Source organism: Tursiops truncatus, chromosome 5 (assembly GCF_011762595.2).
Source record: "Tursiops truncatus isolate mTurTru1 chromosome 5, mTurTru1.mat.Y, whole genome shotgun sequence".
Classification (NCBI taxonomy): Eukaryota; Metazoa; Chordata; class Mammalia; order Artiodactyla; family Delphinidae; genus Tursiops; species Tursiops truncatus.
In genome coordinates this window covers 85,804,694-85,825,259 of record NC_047038.1, presented here as the reverse complement: position 1 = coordinate 85,825,259, position 20,566 = coordinate 85,804,694, and the positions used below count along the sequence as shown (strand labels likewise).

Sequence of the window (20,566 nt, the reverse complement as noted above, 5' to 3'; positions counted from 1 at the left end):
ATCTGCCTCTCCTCCTATGCCTTCCTGCTTGCAAAAAGCAATTAATCATTCTACCTTCTAACCTCAGAACTCTGTATAGTATTTAAATATAATAAATGTTTTAAAGAAATATGTGTATTAAATGGATTAAAATTTAGTTTAATTTTCATAGTCAACTGATTATTTTGATTACTCTATCTTTAAGACTATACTCTCTCGGTATTCAAAAATTTTGTTTATTTTTTCTTTCTTGTTTCCCAACAAAAGAATGAGGTAGTGGTGGTGACGTTGGCATTTGTTCTGAAATCATCTTGATTAGGTGAATAAGATGTGAGACTGATTTCCCACTGAGTAATTCAGAAACAAACACACCCAAGCAATGGTGAACTCCTCTAAGGCGGAGATAGAGGGATAGGCCTTGTCCATGCAGTTAAGGGCTGCGGAATGGAGTCGAATGAGAAAACAAATGAAGAAAGGCCTGTGCCTACCCTTTCCATGCTCTTCTACAGATGTATAGTCCTGCACCTCAAGTTACTTAAGCAAAAGACTGTTCTATATTTGGACTTTTTCTTTTCCACTGTTAGCCCTCCTTTCTCTTCCATTTCAGGTATATATCAGACACAAAAATGCTGTAGAGTGACTCTTGATACTGGATGTTCCCCCTTAAATCTTTTTTAGACAATGAAAAAATGGCATAGCAGTTCTGACAGCCTGTTCAGGTGTTCTATTTTTAATAATTTGTATCTCATACTTCCACATATTCCACACAGAGGGCAGATCTCATTATCACTTGTGTATTTTGTTATAACTTTATTAGGCCCAAACAGAGCCACTAATACGTAGGAAAACATATTACTGTAATAAATTAAGATTTGGGATGGTGACAGGAAGTTGTGGCTTTCAGAGACCAAAATAGCCTTGTTTGTGATCTTAGAGAAAAACCAAGAGTTGTTCACTTAGGGCCAGTTTTAAACAAGCAGAACATCGTATTTTACAACAATATTTCTGGTAATTTTGCAAATGCTTTTGAGTGATCCTGCTGTACTAGGCACTGTGCTAGATGCTTTGCAGAATAAAAGATGAATAAAATAAAGTTATTTCCTTAAAAGAGACTGCAGTATCAGTTAACCTTTCCCTTCACTGTAATCAAAATCATTTGTAACTTCCAAACAGAGACATATGTGCCAAACACAACCTGCTAGAACTTGTTTAAATAGCTATTCTAGGTTCCACAGTTCAAGTTCAATTAATTTAGCATCACTTAACCTCATTTAATTTGGACACTTCTAGTATTAGAAAATATCTTCTATACTATCATCCATCAAATTATTAATATTGTTAAATATCTACTCCTATCTCTTTTTTAGAATGAGGCTTACAAAAAACTATAGGTAAATTTTAAAAAGAAACCAACTAAGACTTTGTATCTTTGGATGTTGAATAGTGAACTCCTCCTCTAAGGCAATTTAGATAATTTACATATATATGTATATGTATATGTGTGTGTGTATATATATATATATATATATATTCTCCTTATGATTAGATTTATAGATTCAAAAATGGCAATACTTTTGGTCTTGAATTTAATGACTTATCAAACATAATTTAAAGGTGGAAAACCACCAATCTAGAAGGTAAAAGTGCACTATTAAATTATGGTAGTTAACTCAGCCTATAAACTAGAACTAGACTCATTTGGCTCAAATCCAAGATTAGACACCAGTGTGTCACCTAGGTTAAGTTACATAAGTTCTGTCAACACAACCAAAAATAAGCAAGTGGGACTACATCAAGCTAAAAAACTTTTGCACAGCAGAAGAAACAATCAACAGAGTTAAAAAACATGAGAGAAAATATTTTCAAACCATTTATCTGATACAGGGTTAACCTTCAAAATACATAAGGAACTCCTACAACTCAAAAGCAAAAATACTAGTAACCTGATTATAAAAATGGGCTAAGTATTTGATACACATTTCTCTAAAGACATACAAATGGCCAACAGATATACAAGATAAAAACATCATTAATCATCAGGGAAAAGCAAATCAAAACCACAATGAGATATTACCTCACACCTGCCTGGATGGCTATTACAAGAGAAAAAGACATTGGTTAGAATGTGAGTAAATTGGAGCTCTGTGCACTGTTGTGGGAATGCAAAATGTTACAGCTGCTATGTAGAAAAGTATGAGGTTCCTCAAAACATTAAAAATAAAACTACCATATGACCCAGCAATCCCATTTCTGGGTATTTATTCAAAAGAATTAAAATCAGGGTCCCAAAGAGATATCAGCACTCTCGTATTCATTGCAGCACTATTCACAGTAACCAAGACGTGGAAACAACCTAAGTGTCCATAGTCAGATGAATGGGCAAAGAAAAAGTGGTATATAAATACAACTGAATACTATTCACCCTTAAAAAAGAAGGAAATTCTGAAATGTGTGACAGCATGGGTGAACCTTAAGGACATGATGCTAAGTGAAATAATTCAGTCACAGAAAGACAAATACTTTATTATTCCAATTATATGAGGAATCTAAAATAGTCAAATTCATAGAATCAAAGAGAATAGTGCTTTCCAGGGGCTGGGGGAGATAAGAAGTTACTAATCAATGAGCATAAAGTTTCAGTTAAACAGATGAATAGTCTCTAGAGATGTGCTGTACAATATTGTACCTATAGTAAACAATAATGTATTAGACATTTAAAAATTTATTAAGAGGTAAGATCTCACATTAAGTGTTCTTATCATAATAAAATACAATTTCAAAAAATTACATAAATCTTTGTATCTCAGTACCCTTGTCTGAAAAATGGAGATGGTAATAATGCCTATTTTATAGGGTTGTTGTGAAGATTAAATCAACGAATGTGTGAAGTCCTTAGAAGAGGCTATGGCACAGGTAAACACTCCATAAGTGTTACCTGTTACTATTTTTACTTGAGTGTGTGGGCCTGCTCCCTAATTATACCAGTAGTCTCCCACTGTCTCCCACTGTGACACAAAGTGGCTTTGTGTCACTTAGGTGGCTTCCATGTCCTGGCTATTGGAAATAGAGCTGCAATGAACATTGTGGTACATGACTCTTTTTGAATTATGCTTTTCTCAGGGTATATGCCCAGTAGTGGGATTGCTGGATTGTATGGCAGTTCTATTTTTATTTTCTTAAGGAGCCTCCATACTGTTCTCCATAGTGGCCGTATCAATTTACATTCCCACCAACAGTGCAAGAGGGTTCCCTTTTCTCCACACTCTCTCCATCATTTATTGTTTGTAGATTTTTTTTGATGATGGCCATTCTGATTAGTGTGAGGTGATACCCCATTGTAGTTTTGATTTGCATTTCTCTAATGATAAGTGATGTTGAGCATCTCTTCATGTGTTTCTTGGAAATCTGTATATCTTGTTTGGAGAAATGTCTATTTAGATTTCTGCCCATTTTTGGATTGGGTTGTTTGTTTTTTTGATATTGAGCTGCATGAGCTGCTTGTATATTTTGGAGATTAATCCTTTGTCAGTTGCTTCATTTGCAAATATTTTCTCCCATTCTGAGGGTTTCTTTTCATCTTTTTTATGGTTTCCTTTCTTGTGCAAAAGCTTTTAAGTTTTATTAGGTCCGATTTGTCACTAGGAGGTGGGTTAAAAAGGATCTTGCTGTGATTTATGTCATAGAGTGCTTTGCCTATGTTTTCCTCTGAGTTTTATAGTGTCTGGACTTACATTTAGGTCTTTAATCCATTTTGAGTTTATTTTTGTATATGATGTTAGGAAGTGTTCTAATTTCATTCTTTTACATGTAGCTGTCCAGTTTTCCCAGCACCACTTATTGAAGGGGCTGTCTTTTCTCCATTGTATACTCTTGCCTCCTTTATCAAAGATAAGGTGACCATATGTGCGTGGGTTTATCTCTGGGCTTTCTATCCTGTTCCATTGATCTATATTTCTGTTTTTGTGCCAGTACCATATTGTCTTGATTACTGTAGCTTTGTAGTATAGTCTGAAGTCTGGGAGTCTGATTCCTCTATCTCCGTTTTTCTTTCTCAGGATTGCTTTGGCTATTCAGGGTCTTTTGTGTTTCCATACAAATTTTGAAATATTTTGTTCTAGTTCTGTGAAAAATGCCATTGGTAGCTTGATAGGGATTGCATTGAATCTGTAGATTGCTTTGGGTAGTATAGTCATTTTTACAATGTTGATTCTTCCAATCCAAAAACATGGTATAGCTCTCCATCTGTTTGCATCATCTTTAATTTCTTTCATCAGTGTGTTAAAGTTTTCTGCATACTGGTCTTTTGTCTCCTTAGGTAGGTTCATTCCTCGGTATTTTATTCTTTTTGTTGCAATGGTAAATGGGAGTGTTTTCTTAATTTCTCTTTCAGATTCTTCATCATTAGTGTATAGGAATGCAAGAGATTTCTGTGGATTAATTTTGTATGCTGCTACTCTACCAAATACATTGATTAGCTCTAGTAGTTTTCTGGTAGCATCCTTAGGATTCTCTATGTATAGTATCATGTCATCTGCAAACAGTGACAGTTTTACTTCTTCTTTTCCAATTTGGATTCCTTTTATTTCTTTTTCTTCTCTGATTGCTGTGGCTAAAACTTCCTAAACTATGTTGCATAAGAGTGGTGAGAGTGGGCAACCTTGTCTTGTTCCTGATCTTAGAGGAGATGGTTTCAGTTTTTCACTATTGAGAATGATGTTGGCTGTGGGTTTGTTATATATGGCCTTTATTATGTTGAGTTAGGTTCTCTCTGTGCCCATTTTCTAGAGGGTTTTTTTTAATAATAAATGGGTGTTGAATTTTGTCAAAACCTTTCTCTGCATCTATTGAGATTATCAGATGGTTTTTATCCTTCAATTTGTTAACATGGTGTATCACATTGATTGATTTGCATATATTGAAGAATCCTTGCATTCCTGAGATAAACCCCACTTGATCATGGTGTATGATCCTTTTAATGTGCTCCTGGATTCTGTTTGCTAGTATTTTGTTGAGGATTTGTGCATCTATGTTCATCATAGATATTGGCCTGTAGTTTTCTTTTTTTGTGACATCTTTGTCTGGTTTTGGTATCGGGGATGGTGGCCTCGTAGAATGAGTTTTGGAGTGTTCCTCCCTCTGCTATATTTTGGAAGAGTTTGAGAAGAATAGGTGTTAGTTTGTCTCTAAATGTTTGATAGAATTCACCTGTGAAGCCATCTGATCCTGGGCTTTTGCTTATTTGAAGATTTTTAATCACAGTTTCAATTTCAGTGCTTGTGATTGCTCTGTTTATATTTTCTGGTTCTTCCTAGCTCAGTCTTGGAAGTTGTGGTTTTCTAAGAATTTGTCCATTTCTTCCAGGTTGTCCATTTTATTGGCATATAGTTGCTTGTAGTAATCTCTCATGATCTTTTGTATTTCTGCAGTGTAAGTTGTTACTTCTCCTTTTTCATTTCTAATTCTGTTGATTTGAGTCTTCTCCCGTTTTCTCTTAGGCTAAAATTAGTCTGGCTAATTTTATCTTCTCAAAGAACCAGCTTTTAGTTTTATTGATCTTTGCTATTGTTTCTTTCATTTCTTTTTTCATTTCTTTCTGATCTGATCTTTATGATTTCTTTCCTTCTGCTAACTTTGGGTTTTTTTGTTCTTCTTTCTCTACTTGCTTTAGGTGTAAGGTTAAGTTGTTTATTTGAGATTTTTCTTGTTTCTTGAGGTAGGATTGTATTGCTATAAACTTCCCTCTTAGAACTGCATTTGCTGCATTCCATAGGTTTTGGATCATCGTGTTTTTGTTGTCATTTGTTTTTAGGTATTTTTTGATTTCCTCTTTGATTTCTTCAGGGATCTCTTGGTTATTTAGTAGCCTGTTGTTTACCCTCCATTTTTTTTATTTCTTACAGTTTTTTTTTCCTGTAATTGATATCTAGTCTCATAGCATTGGTGTCGGAAAAGACACTTGATACGATTTCAATTTTCTTAATTTACCAAGGCTTGATCTGTGACCCAAGATATGCTCTATCCTGGAGAATGTTCCATGAACACTTGAGAAGAAAGTGTATTCTGTTGGTTTTGGATGGAATGTCCTATAAATATCAATTAAGTCCATCTTGTTTAATGTATCATTTAAAGCTTGTGTTTCCTTATTTATTTTCATTTTGGATGATCTGTCCACTGGTGAAAGTGGGGTGTTAAAGTCCCCTACTATGATTGTGTTACTGTCGATTTCCCCTTTTATGTCTGTTAGCATTTGCCTTATGTATTGAGGTGCTCTTATGTTGGGTGCATATATATTTATAATTGTTATATCTTCTTCTTGGATTGATCCCTTGATCATTATGTAGTGTCCTTTTTGTCTCTTTTAATAGTCTTTATTTTAAAGTCTATTTTATGTGATATGAGAATTGCTACTCCAGCTTTCTTTTGATTTCCATTTGCATGGAATATCTTTTTCCATCCCCTCACTTTTAGTCTGTATATGTCCCTAGGTCTGAAATGGGTCTCTTGTAGACAGCATATGTACGCTGTTGTTTTTGTATCCATTCAGCCAGTCTATGTCTTTTGGTTGGAGCATTTAATTATTCATATATATGTTCCTATTACCATTTTCTTAATTGTTTTGGGCTTGTTATTGTAGGTCTTTTCCTTCTCTTGTGTTTCCTGTCTAGAGAAATTTCTTTAGCATTTGTTGTAAAGCTGGTTTGGTGGTGCTGAATTCTCTTAGCTTTTGCTTATCTGTAAAGGTTTTAATTTCTCTGTCAAATCTGAATGAAATCCTTGTTGGGTAGAGTAATCTTGGTTGTAGCTTTTTCCTTTTCATCACTTTAAATATGCCCTGCCACTCCCTTCTGGCTTGCAGAGTTTCTGCTGAAAGATCAGCTGTTAACCTTATGGGGATTCCCTTGTGTGTTATTTGTTGCTTTTCCCTTGTTGCTTTCAATATTTTTTCTTTGTATTTAATTTTTGATAGTTTGGTTAACATGTGCCTTGGCACGTTTCTCTTTGGGTTTATTCTGTGTGGTACTCTCTGTGCTTCCTGGACTTGATTATTTTCTTTCCCATGTTAGGGAAGTTTTCAACTATAATCTCTTCAAATATCTTCTCAGACCCTTTCTTTTTCTCTTCTTCCTCTGGTACCCCTATAATTCGAATGTTGGTGTGTTTAATGTTGTACCAGAGGTCTCTGAGACTGTCCTCAATTCTTTTCATTCTTTTTTCTTTTTTCTGCTCCCTGGCAGTTATTTCCACCATTTTATCTTCCAGGTCACTTATCTGTTCTTGTGCCTCAGTTACTCTGTTATTGATTCCTTCCAGAATATTTTTAATTTCAGCAATTGTGTTGTTCATCACTGTTTGTTTGCTCTTTAGTTCTTCTAGATCCTTGTTAAATGTTTCTTGTATTTTCTCCATTCTTTTTCTGAGATTTTGGATCATCTCTACTATCATTACTCTGAATTCTTTTTCAGGTAGTTTGCCTATTTCGTCTTCATTTATTTGGTCTTATATGTTTTTACCTTGCTCCTTCACCTGTAACAAATTTTTTTGTCCTTTCATTTTTTTTTTTTAATGGGTGGTGCTGTATTCCTGTCTTACTGGTTGTTTGGCCTGAGACGTCCCCCACTGGAGTTTGTAGGCAGTTGGATAGAGCTGGGTCTTGGTGTTGAGATGAGGACCTCCAGGAGATCCAGTTGATATTTCCTGGGATCTGAGGTTCTCTGTTAGTCCAGCAGTTTGGACTCAGACTCTCACCACAGGAGCTCAAGCCTGACCTCCAGCCTGGGAACCAAGATCCCACAAGCCAGTCACTGGAGGCTCCTCCCATCCCTTTAAGTGTCCATGGTCCCCTACCGGTGCCTGGTAGGTGCCCTAGTTGTCCAACAAGTATTTGAGTGCTTATGTTTCAGGTGCTCTGTAGGTCCTAGGGATAGAGTCAAAGAGAACAAGATAAAGATTTCAGCTTAAGGGCTTTCATTCTAATGAAGGAAATTGACAATAAAAAAGAAACAAACACATGTATAAATAATTTTAACAATTAATAAGTACTTTGAAGAAAAGGCAGGCTAATGGGATGAAGAGTGATGGGGGGATATTAATGGGACAGACTGTTTCAGATGGAATGGTCAGAACTTTTTTGAGGAGATGATATTTGAGCATAGATATGAGTAAAGTGAGAGAGTAAGTGCTAGGAAAATCAATGAGAAGAAAATTCTAGAAAGTGGGAACAGCAAGTATAAAGGCCATGAGGCAGATCTGAATTCAGGTGTTCAAGAGCAAACAGAAGGCCCATGTGGTGGTAAAGTGAAGTGACATCTATATTTGGAAATGAGGTAGGAGTAGGCAAATAATTTTGGATTAATAGATATATTCAATGAATCAACAAAAATGATGGAGCATTTTGATAAAAAATAACTCAAGAAGTATAAAATATTATAGAAATTAGGGGACATACTAGATATATTTGTAAACAAGATTTTATATTGTTGAGTAGGACTTTTTCTGTTGCTTATAATTGAAAAGAAGAACTAAGTAATACCCTTCGTATGAAAACCTCCGAAGAGATGCGAAAAATTGGGGTCAGTCACTACCCTCCACCAAGGGTAGGCACACTGTGAGGTAAAATAACCTGTTGTCCTAACAAAAGCCAGCACTCAACTCCTCATATGTATAAGGAGAAAACGAGGGAGAAGAGTGGTAAGAGCCAGTAACTCCTGAAGATCACAGACCTCAGAGGAAAAGGTTTCTCCTCTTCCCAAGGGAAGAAGAGAGATTATTCTCTTCTCTTCCTGAAGCCAAATTATGGCTGCCCATTGGGAGAATCATGTGTAAAGAATGTTTGTGTGTGTCTGCAAGAAGCAAGAGAGGTCCACCTGGAGCTGCTATGGTAGAGCCCTGTTGTGAAAGTCTTCTTGGGGAAGTTAAGCATTTGCCATCTGATGTTTAAGCACCACATGTGAACCAAAGACAGCTGCTCACTTCTAGTCTTCAGATTTTTGAAGAGGAGTAGCTCACATTAACAGGGAAGTAAGGGACTGGAGTTTGTTCCTGAGAGGGAATACATAGCCCCCTCTATCCCATGCTGGTGTTCTGTGGCTCTTGGAGGGTTCAGAAGATGATGTCAGTGGTTACCTTGACTATATTTGAAGCAGCACAGAGGAAAGGAAAGGGGCAAGATAGCTGCTCAGTGAGGCGAGGGAGTCAGGAGCAGAACCAGTGTCAAAGCCCAAAGTGGACATGGTTACTTTTCCCTGAGGGATTCCTCAGTGATTGGTAGGCTCGGATAAAGCTGAACACCATCCAAAGAAAACCAAGCACATCATCAGCAAAGAATTCTCAATAACAGAATCTATTAGCAGTAGACATAACTGGATTGAACCAGAGAAAGACCAGGGACACTTTCCCACACCGACACATAGCTGATTATGTAAAATCTCTACTACCCTATCTCCTCTGTCTGACCCCAAGCTAGAAGAAATAAGTGCTGAGGAGGAGGAGCCAGACCTCCTTCCAACTTCTCTACTTCAAGCAGCCAGTGTCATAGTTTATGTTTGCGTTAAGGGGAAAAGGAGGTGATTGTATTTATATCAGATTCACTATTGAAGTTTTACACTAGACAAAGGTTTAAAATTAGACTATAATTAATAGAAAATGATCGTATGTACCAAGATTTCTTTAAGGAATATGAAAAGGAGATTTGGCACATCACGGATAGAAGCTTTTATTGGAATAAATATTAACCTATGGTGCATTTATGCACCTATTGAGATACATTATAGAATCCAGCAAACTATGAGACATAATAATACAAACTACACAGGAGCTAATAAGGAGTCAAAGTGCACTAATCTAAAATAATAATCTCATGGGGTTTTATGTTATTTAAAAGTAAAGTTTCCTCCAGCTCCTCAGTTTTGATAAAGTATCGATAGTGTCAATTGCCTCTTTGGTGTAACAAAGTAAATTAATCTTCCCTCAATCAGCAATGCATAATCCTAACTCTCCAGGCCTTTGTCAAGAATATGAACTCAGAATCTCCTTTTCTGTTCTTATAAAGGTCTTCTGAGAGAAGTGATATTTAGGAATGTTCATCTAAGGAACATAGTATCCCTAGTTAAGGTAATTCAAGTTCTACCTTTGGATCAAGCTAGACCAAAAAGTTTTTTCTTTTCTATAATGAGAATTATCTAAGTTTCTGTTGTTATCCTTACTGCCAGGAAGTTCAAAGCCAAATTGCCAGCTCTATCAAAGCAAGTATAAACAATATAGAGAGATAGTATATTTGCATTTGTAGTTTTTCTTGAATTTGATCCTTATTTTATCAATATATTTATACATCTTGGGGTGTCTATTTGTAAAGAGGTAGAGTGTAGATAAACACATTTAATTCATATCTCAGGAAGAGTCTGTTCAGGAGACTGAAAGGTGATCCCTCAACATGAAATTCATAAATCTTTTTTTTGTGTGGGCTATCAAATACAAGGAATACATTTATTTATTTGATAAAGAAAACATGAGAAAAGTGGGTTGGAATGGGCTCAGACTTATTCTCAACTCACCACTGGAGTCTTGGTGTCTGTGCCAACAGTTCAGGAATCAGCAGGCTACCTGGAGATGGTTTATAACAAGAAGTACAAAACCCAAGGCTCTTCTCCAACACCCCTCTGGTCAGTGGAGAAAGCCTGCAGTGAGGCAAGAGGGGAAGTTGTGCCATTCTTCTCACCTCTCTATCACCATTTCATCTTCTGCTTGCTAACTTTGATGTAACTTGAGAGCTGTCCTTGCTTCGGCTGTGCAGTCCAGAAGCAAGAACTTCATCTGGGAAACTTTTCGTGTTATGCACAGGGGTTCCCCCCAGGACAATCCTCACTCCGGGAGTGGTGCGGTTCAGGTTATAAACTGTTAGAGCCTCTTCATAGGTGGCTCCTCCAATTATAAACACAATGATATCCTGATGTCTGTCTCTGAGTGTGCTGGGGCCTAGATAAGGATACAGGTTTTCCTTAAGCTTTCCTTTGATGAGATGGTCCAGGTTCTCATGTAAGAAAGGCTGATGCTGAGCATATACATTTTCTACTCCCTTCAATCCTTTGAGGAAATGTTTGGTAATAGCCACAGCGTCTTTGGGGCTGAAGAGGTCACTTCCTCTGACCCGTTTACCACCATATTCAACAACTGTAGACACAAGCTTTCGATACTTCTCAGAAACACCTTTATTCCTAAGGTCCATCATAATCCTGGTAGGCTATTGCTGCTGTGTCGCTCATAATGTAGAGGATAAAGCATCACCAGGCTGCACGCATCAAACTCTGTCACTTTGGGGTTCTGCAGGAGCCTCTTTACATTCTGGAGAGCACTAGAATGGTCATTTTGACAGGCCAGTTCTTGCTCAACCTCCAAAACCTCCAGCAGATTCCACTCACTGACCAACTGAGACAGCTCTCCAACCACTGTCATGTGCTTTGATACAGTCCCAGACATCTTCTTGAATTGTGGGTAATTCTCCACAAAGGCCTTCATGTCTGCTATTGATTCTAGTTTTTGCTGTTCTTTTGGTTTCTTCTTCTGAAAGTCTTCCATGAGATTCTTTATGTTGCAACCAATCTCAGCAAAGTTCAGGTACATATTGTTAGTGTAGAATTCATCATTTTCAGCAGATAGGACCACCTCTCTCATGTCTTTACTGATCCCTGGCACTCTGGAAAGATCAATCCGATTGTTGTTTATGCCCAGTAGTTCATGGACCATGGCCTGATATGTCCACTGGTTTAGCAATGGGGTGATGGCATCATCGCAGCGATCTAAAATAAGTAGCAAGGGAGGAACCTCAGTCTGCCGGAATTCAAACAGTTCATATTCTTTAGTTATCATTTGCTTAACATTCTGCAAGTCTCTTTGCTGCCTCTGATGAAAGCTGGTAATGAATCATGGGACATTTCTTCAGAGATAAAAGGAGAGCTGTCAGTCCTTGAGTTGCTCTGGATAGTTGGACTGGATCCCAATTTCGACCCTGGCAGCAACCCAGAATATTGAGGGAAAACAAATGTGGATTCACAGCAATGTAATCACCATAAAATTCCTGAACCTCAGCCACAACTTCCTGTTCATCAGGTTCAGCTAATGACTTCACATTACTCTTGCTGATCACATTACTGAAATAAATAAAATATATACTGTATTTGGGTCTTCAGAGCTCCTGAATCAGATAATCCACACTCTCCTGCTAGTGTGGGATGGTCTCCTGCAGAGGCTGAGGGTGGCTGTGGCTCACCGTGGGGGCAAGGACACTGGCAGCCTGATAAATCTTAAAAATGTTTTTTAAAGACTAATTAAAAAAAATGTTTTAAAATTAAAATGGGTCCAAAAATGTTATCCTCATTCACTCACTAGTTTAACGACATTAACTAGTCTATATTGTATATCCCAATACATTAAACAATAAAGATTGTTTTAGCATTGTTATTGTCTTTTAATTGTAAAAACCATATCTCTGGTTTTTGCTATATGTATCACTATGTATTGTAAAGCTTAGCAGATCCTCATGTCAACGGCCAGGAAAACTATCCCTAGCATAGGAGATAGTTGTAGCAGGTGCGAAACACCTTATAGAGGACTTTGTTTTTCATTTCATAAAACTTTATTTGATTAAAAATTTGCCTTTTCTGTGTACACTGGAATGCTTTATTCCCTATGCATTTTACAGAGTTACAATCTCTCATTTTAAATATTACCCCAAAAGTAATTTCAGAAAAAAAAAAGGTTTTTTGAAACTAAACTTGACTTTTAAATAATCATATGGACAAACAACTCTCAAACAAAATTGGATTAATAATATTTCTTGCCTGCTTAACTACATGACAGATTTCTTGTCCCAGTCCCCTTTCTCAAAAGAAACATCATGTGGAAACTAAGCTAGAGAAAAGATTCTTCTCTAAGGCAGTTAAGGGAAAGGGAAGGGCCAGAAATTTCTTTGGCAAACAATTATATGCATAGCCATTTGTGTGTAACTGTTTTGCTTCAAGTACAGTACACTCTTTGGAGGGAAGGCGAGATGTTGTTCAGAGTGGGAGTGGTACTCTCCAACCAGCTGAAGTGCAGGAAGTTATCTACAGCCTCTTCCTCATGCTTGTGGCTGCATCCTGGAATCAACTCTGCCAACCCTATGAGTGCAATACCAGGTTAAAAGCCAATGCTAGTTTGGCTGAGATGGTCTCTTCCACTGCAAAACAATGGATAAGATGGGACTGAGAAACAACCACTACATGATGACATTCAATAAAAAAGGTTTAGGGGAGATAAAAAAAGGATTTCAAAGACAGGGACAGATAGGCTGGTGAAAAACAAATCACATTTTTGCTAAGAAAATTAGATAAAGGAGAGTGACAGAATGGTGATAGCTTGTTCTTCAGAGGATCTCTGCATGATCTCTTTTTGCTGAAATAGAGGCCAAAGGTTAATTAATTATATTAATGCTCTTTGTTTTCTCAGCTTAAACAAACTAAGGTGCATGGGTACCTTCAAAACAATACATGATAGGAGGAAATGGATCCACAAATGACAAAATAGCTATGTTTACTCTGATAACTAGCTCATTCACTAGTTTAACATTGGTCTGTTGTTATGTACAACCCAATAAACTGGCCAATGAAAGGATCGCTTTAGCATTACAGAGACATAATCTAGGTATAACTTTGAGGGTTTCCGTAAATTAATCAGATTACTATCCTTAAGCATCCATGCATTGATATTATCAGGCATAAAAGAACTTGGTTCAAGCCAGGGGACTTGAACCACCCATGACTAGCCATACTGGCACTATACCTCTTTAGCATACTCATCCTTGTGGCCATCAGATGCTTCATTGCTATGACATTGCTAAATATGTAAAGAACTATGGAATGGTTTGTTGGCTGGTAAAAATGCCTGTGGTCTAGTTGCTATTTTACTAGTTATGCAATGTGACATATCTACTGTAGGTTTCTAAGAGACTTGAATCCACAAATATATTCCTCCTGACTCTGCTTCCACATTGCACAGAAGGACACAGGTAAGACAGACTGTCGTATCTCAGAAACAAAGAGGTGGATAACTCTGAATACATTTTCTTCACACCATAGTTTAGGGCAAAGGATTGCAGAATAAAATTTATGATTTCAGAAAAACAGTATAAAGAAAATAAATATTTGAATGAAAGACAAATTTTTGCTCTAAGATACTATTTTTCCCTCTTAGAGATCAATTAATTTAAAACTGATTGGCTCTAAGAGTGACTTTTTTTTAATTTTGAATTTTGTTTTATTTTTTTTTATACAGCAGGTTCTTATTGGTCATCAATTTTATACACATCAGTGTATGCTTGTCAATCCCAATCGCCCAATTCAGCACCACCATCCCCACCCCCCCATGGCTTTCCCCCCTTGGTGTCCATACATTTGTTCTCTACACCTGTGTCTCAACCTCTGCCCTGCAAACCGGTTCATTTGTACCATTTTTCTAGATTCCACATACATGCGTTAATATATGATATTTGTTTTTCTCTTTCTGACTTACTTCACTCTGTATGACAGTCTCTAGATCCATTCATTTCTCAAAAAATGACTCAATTTCATTCCTTTTTATGGCTGAGTAATATTCCATTGTATATATGTACCATATCTTCTTTATCCATTCATCTGTCGATGGCCATTTAGGTTGCTTCCATGACCTGGTTATTGTAAATAGTGCTGCAATGAACATTGGGGTGTATGTGTCTTTTAGAATTATGGTTTTCTCTGGATATATGCCCAGTAGTGGGATTGCTGGATTATATGGTAATTCTATTTTTAGTTTTTTAAGGAACCTCCATACTGTTCTCCATAGTGGCTGTATCAATTTACATTCCCAACAGTGCAAGAGGGTTCCGTTTTCTCCACACCCTCTCCAGCATTTGTTGTTTGCAGATTTTCTGATGATGCCCATTCCAACTGGTGTGAGGTGATACCTCATTGTAGGTTTGATTTGCATGTCTCTGATAATTAGTGGTGTTGAACAGCTTTTCATGTGTTTCTTGGCCATCTGTATGTCTTCTTTGGAGAAATGTCTATTTAGGTCTTCTGCCCATTTTTGGATTGGGTTGTTTGTTTCTTTAATATTGAGCTCCATGAGCTGTTTATATATTTTGGAGATTAATCTTTTGTCTGTTGATTCATTTGCAAATATTTTCTCCCATTCTGAGGGTTGTCTTTTCGTCTTGTTTATGGTTTCCTTTGCTGTGCAAAAGCTTTGAAGTTTCATTAGGTCCCATTTGTTTATTTTTGTTTTTATTTCCATTACTCTAGGAGGTGGATGAAAAAAGATCTTGTTGTGATTTATGTCAAAGAGTGTTCTTCCTATGTTTTCCTCTAAGAGTTTTATAGTGTCCGGTCTTACATTTAGGTCTCGAGTCCATTTTGAGCTTATTTTTATGTATGGTGTTAGGGAGTGTTCTAATTTCTAAGAATGACTACTAAAGACATACCTTGAGTGCATGAAAGGCTCCATTCAGTGGATAATTTTGTATAATGTTTCATTCCTCCTTCTTTCCCTGTTATTCTTCAAATTTCTATTAAAAGGTAAGTAATATCATGAAATTTGATGATACACACTGTTAATACTCTTTGCGTAGGGTGAATGAAGGCCTTTTATATAGGAAGGAAATAGTTATGGTTGTATTTTGACCGACATCCACTCATCCTCTATTTACGTATCCTTAGTCTCTGGTTTTCTATAATTTCTAGCTTATATTCATAGGGTTTTTAAAAAATTCATGAAAGCCCTCTCATTTTTTTTTTTCATTTACATGTTCAGGTATACATAAACTTAAGTAACTAGACCATATGAAGGATTTATTTGAGTTTGGAGTCTGGATTTTGGTAAAGAGAAAGAGTCATGGGGTTCTGTTAAAATGAGTCTGACAAGTCTTGGCCCAAAGTCACTCTGAGGAAGAATATGTCTTCCTTTGAAAGCAAGAGTATAATCAATATTTTCATAAAATATTAATATGAAGTAGAATATAGTATGTCAAGCCAGTATTAACATTTCATTAATGAGGATTTCATTTTTTAAAGGCTATATAACAAGAACAGATTAATCTCATAACCTGAAAGTTTTTACTTCATTATTGTTTCTTTATTTCTGGCTAAATTGTACTTTCAAGTGAGTAGACAGAAACATGATACTATATATTAAGTAACTTCAAGTAAATATCCATGCTATCCTTCAGTGTTAAGTGATCTCTTGGCTAATAAAAAGGGTAGATGTGATGCTCTCTCTAGTCCTAAGTACAGTGTGCCCCAATGTAGAGGTTTCTTGAGTTACTGTTAGAGAATGATTCCAATTCTTGGCAGCCTAATCCCACACTTCAGTACGGATCCCAACTTCTACATCTGTTCAGATGAGCCATTGGCTAAATGGCTGTGTAGTAGTATTCAACAATATTTATTTGTCTTCTTTATGGTGATTTTTAGGACTGGTCATACATACCCCCTTCCTCCTTCATCCTCTCTCTCTTTTCCATGCATATTTTTGAGAGCCCATATGTCTTAGGAATAAAGTTACTGTCTGTTAAGAATTCACAGTCTGCTGGGGTTGAGATAAAAATAAAAAATTCTAGTACAATATGATAAGTGTTATGATACCATGAGAACACAGAGGAGAAACACCTTATCTAGTTTATGGGGATTAGGGGAGGCAATTTAAAGATTATACCTGACACAAATACACAGATATTTGCATATACATGTGTTGGCACACATTTTAAAAAACTAGGTTATTATCATCTCAGAAATAAGATAGTAATGCCTCAGTGTTGGCTGATATGCCTGTCTCCACCATAGTAAAAGAAACACACTGTCTTAATTGTGGGTTAATATTTGCAAACTACTTGACTTTTCTAGTAGAACGGTGGCACATAATTTTGAGATATTAATGCTTTTCTAATCTCCGCTGTATTTTCAACAGCTGACTTATAGTAAATACCAAAGTAAAACTTTTATAATATGCATGGTAGAGTGGAAAGCATGTCAGACTAGTTTTAAAAAAAGTAGGTGTTAGTCCTATATAGAGGCATTAACTATGTGATTTTGACCAATTTAACTTAATTAAACCTCAGTTTCTTCATTGGAAACATGAAGAAGCTTAGCAAGATGATTTAAAAAAAGTTTTCTTCTAGATTTAAACATCTGACTTTTATTGAAAAAATCTGGTTTATATTAACATTTTGAAATCATTATAATCAGAAGACAATAGATTTTAAGTTCCCACTCCTAGGAAGTGCTTATATTATTGATGTTCTCTCCCTCCCTATAAAATTTGACTTCATCTTACTAGTCACACAGTTCCCATCATACTAGCCAAGACTTGTCAGACTGGTTCTAGTTAGATCATCAGTGACTTCTTTCTTCACCTCAGTCTAGCCTACAAAGTTGCTGATAGAGCCTGGATACACACACTTGATGGCAGACCTCGGTCTCCACAGGACCATTCCTCGCTGGTCAGCAATGTATCGGTGAGTTTTCTTCTCTTTTCCTTTGTCTTAAGTTAACTTGCTTAAAGTGGCATGAACCACACCAAGGAATGTGTAGATCTCCAATTTATTATTTGCTTAATGTGGAAAAATACTTTTGATATTTAACATGAAATTATGTCAAGAAATAGGTTTCTCTTCTTTCTATACTAGTGTTCCCTGTCCTCTTGTGACCCATCCCAAATGTTTATGTACTTTCAGAAGAGCTCAACAAAAGATAAAGGCACATGGTGTTTAACAACTGTCTTTTAGTTTGTTTTGTTTTGAGAAAAATAGAATGTGTTTTTAGCTTCGGTTTTATTTGTCTCAAGTTTATTATATTATATTATATATTATATTATATTTAATACTCAAAATTATACATGAGAAAAAAATCTAAAACCATGAAGATCAAACTTACACTTCTTTCTGTAAGTAAATAGTATAAACTAAAAAATATATATATATGTTTTAAAAGAACAAGAAACAATTTAAGAAGGCAATGTGATTAAATTATTATAGTTGGATTTTTAAAATAAATCCAGTGATGTACCTGGTCAAAATCAACTTCTCTAATAGAGAAGTCATAATTATTCTGAGGTTGTTTTCTTTAAAAGTTAGAAACTAAACAGTAACAAGATTTCAGTGTACCAGTTTGGGCTCTGAAAATAATTTTATCTTCATGTTAAAAATTCATTTTCTCTGATTGAGATATTGGCATGCTCTTTTTTGTTAATTTCTGTTTTGAGAAGAAAACAGTTTGAAAAGTATAAAGCTTCTAATGGAATCTTAATAGTGAAAAACACTCAGGCTCTGTAGTTGATAGGAAGAAAGTTCTACATAGTCCTCATGAGAAATTTAATACTCTCTATATTTGTTGATGAATCAACTAAGAGCGACAGACATCACAAATTAAATCAGACTTTTCAAGGCTTCCTGCCTTCTGCAAGTACTTCTCTATAATCCTTGATGGTTTTGTGCCCTAGCCTTTTTACCTAGATTATCTTTAAGAATATTACTATAGAAAACAGTGCTTTTATTTAAACATATAATTTCTATCAAACTCAAGATTCTAAATTGATTTCAGGCTTTGTCTATGCTAAATCTGAGTGAGTCTGGAGTTTGTGCAGGGGAGTTATAATTTGGAGGTATTGGAACGAATTTTCCTGAGTATAGTCTCTAATTTGAAGCAAAGATGTTTTCAGTCTTGCTTCAGAGTAGATGGAAGATACCTCTCAAGGAAAAACAAACAAACAAAAAACTCCTTCCTGATCTAAAACTTGTATACAAAGTGGAGCATATCGATGTTTGAGTCAGCCTAGGAGATGTTCAGAGAATGGGCTAGAGTGAAAAGGGATTAAATTTATTAGCACATTTGCTGGAATAAGTGTACCAACAAGAATGCTTTGAAAAAAGAGGTATATTGAGATATATAGGCAATTTCTTTTTAAAGCCATTTGCTCATAACTGGGAAGGCATATCAGAAACAGGTGGAGAGTTTTATCAAATGGCATGTTCCTTCCTCTTTGACCAAAATTTTGATAGTCCCTTCCTCACTCCACCTGTTCTAAATGAAAACCACTATGTTAGAATTTAAAGGTTAGAAGAAAGTTAGACCAGGTAAACATTATTCTTCAGATGCTATCATTTTCTCCAAACTGATTTTATACTATCCTTTGAATATGAAGAAATCAACACATTAATTTTATAAAAACACATACAACAGAAGGTTAAAGAAGACTTTTTCAGGTATAAGTTTATAGGGAAGAGATTTGAGAAGAGAAGAATATATTTATTAAATATATTTATTATTGATAGGAATGTCTGCCAACTGTATTCACCAGCAACCACTGACAACCAGCAACCACTGACAGCAGACCAAATTTGTAGACATTAATATCTACACATGTTTAGATAGATGAAGGTAAACTGAGTAATATTCAAATGAAACAAAATGGACAACTTTAATTTTTACTTCGTAGGGTAAGCATTATCTCTCAACATGTGACCCATGGACCCCCTCCATTAGATGCACTGGGTACTTATTAAAAACAGAAAAGTCCAGCTCCCATCCAAGAAATTCCCGTGAATCTCTGGTTGAGGCATGGGAATTGTATTAAAAGTTACACAAGGTAATTCTTATTTACTGTACAGTTTGAGAAGAACTGATACAGTACAAAGCCATAAAAAACAGGAACTTGTAAGATAGAAAGAAATTAAAGTGGAAATGAAATAGGTCAGTTTTTGAAGTGGTAGCTTTTTGTTTTATTTAAACTGGTATAATTATACCTCAATGGGAGGTGTTCTCTCGCAGTTTACCTTTTCCTCCAAGGGAGAAGAGTAGTCATTTATGCAACATAGTGATGATTAAGGAAAAGAGGCTAATTTCAGAATGTCTGGAAAACTGAAGGGAGGATACAGACATAATTTGGGTAGTTTGTGTCAGACAGGGAGGGTGGTCTTATTTGGATTAAGAATCTATTTGTTTACAGGGAAAAATCTCAATGTAAAATTAATCTATTGTAGCAACCTCTTCCTTTTTGCCCTGAAATTAGTCAGTAGATAATGATACTGAAGGGTCCCTCTACTGAGGTGCAGGTCCAGAGTTGCTTTATGATAGTGTTCCAAGCGTTTAATGCTGTGCCTCACTTCTTCAGCTAAGATCAGTCCTGGTCCATGTAACAACTTTTAATGAGTTCTCATTGTGTACTAAGTTCTGTATGGAAGAAAACTTTGTTGAGCACCTATTATGTATTGCACATTTTGTAAAATGTTATCTGATTGAATTTTGGCAATACTTTGAGAAACCATTATTGTTATCTCTCCTTAAAAAGATGAAATAACTGCAGCTCAGATTGTCCAGGGTTAGTAAGTGTTGGATCTAGAACCTGACCTTGGCATTTCTGGCTTTAAAGTCTATGTTCTTTCTACTGTAACACACTGTCTTATCATGTGTGGGAAGCTAAAAGAAGAGTCTTTGGAAAGTTTGCCCTCTAACAGAGAAATGGAAAACGTGCACACATGCATATACACACACAGAGAAAATGTGTATGTATATGTAGGCATACATGTTTA

At 36.0% G+C, this 20,566-nt stretch overlaps 1 protein-coding gene and 1 pseudogene across 1 annotated transcript in view; one reads left to right on the top strand and one right to left on the bottom strand.

Moving 5' to 3' along the window:
- Window positions 1–10,693: 10,693 nt before the first annotated feature.
- On the bottom strand, window positions 10,694–15,672 carry LOC101339626 (vacuolar protein sorting-associated protein 45-like; annotated as a pseudogene).
- A 1,699-nt stretch (window positions 15,673–17,371) lies between these two features.
- TMPRSS11E (transmembrane serine protease 11E) overlaps window positions 17,372–20,566 on the top strand; it is a 50,813-nt gene continuing 47,618 nt past the window's right edge. Inside the window, exon 1 of the mRNA XM_019928087.3 lies at window positions 17,372–17,494. Coding sequence (XP_019783646.2) covers window positions 17,442–17,494 — 53 coding nt within the window. The 5' untranslated portion in view covers window positions 17,372–17,441. The remainder of the gene's footprint in view (window positions 17,495–20,566) is intronic.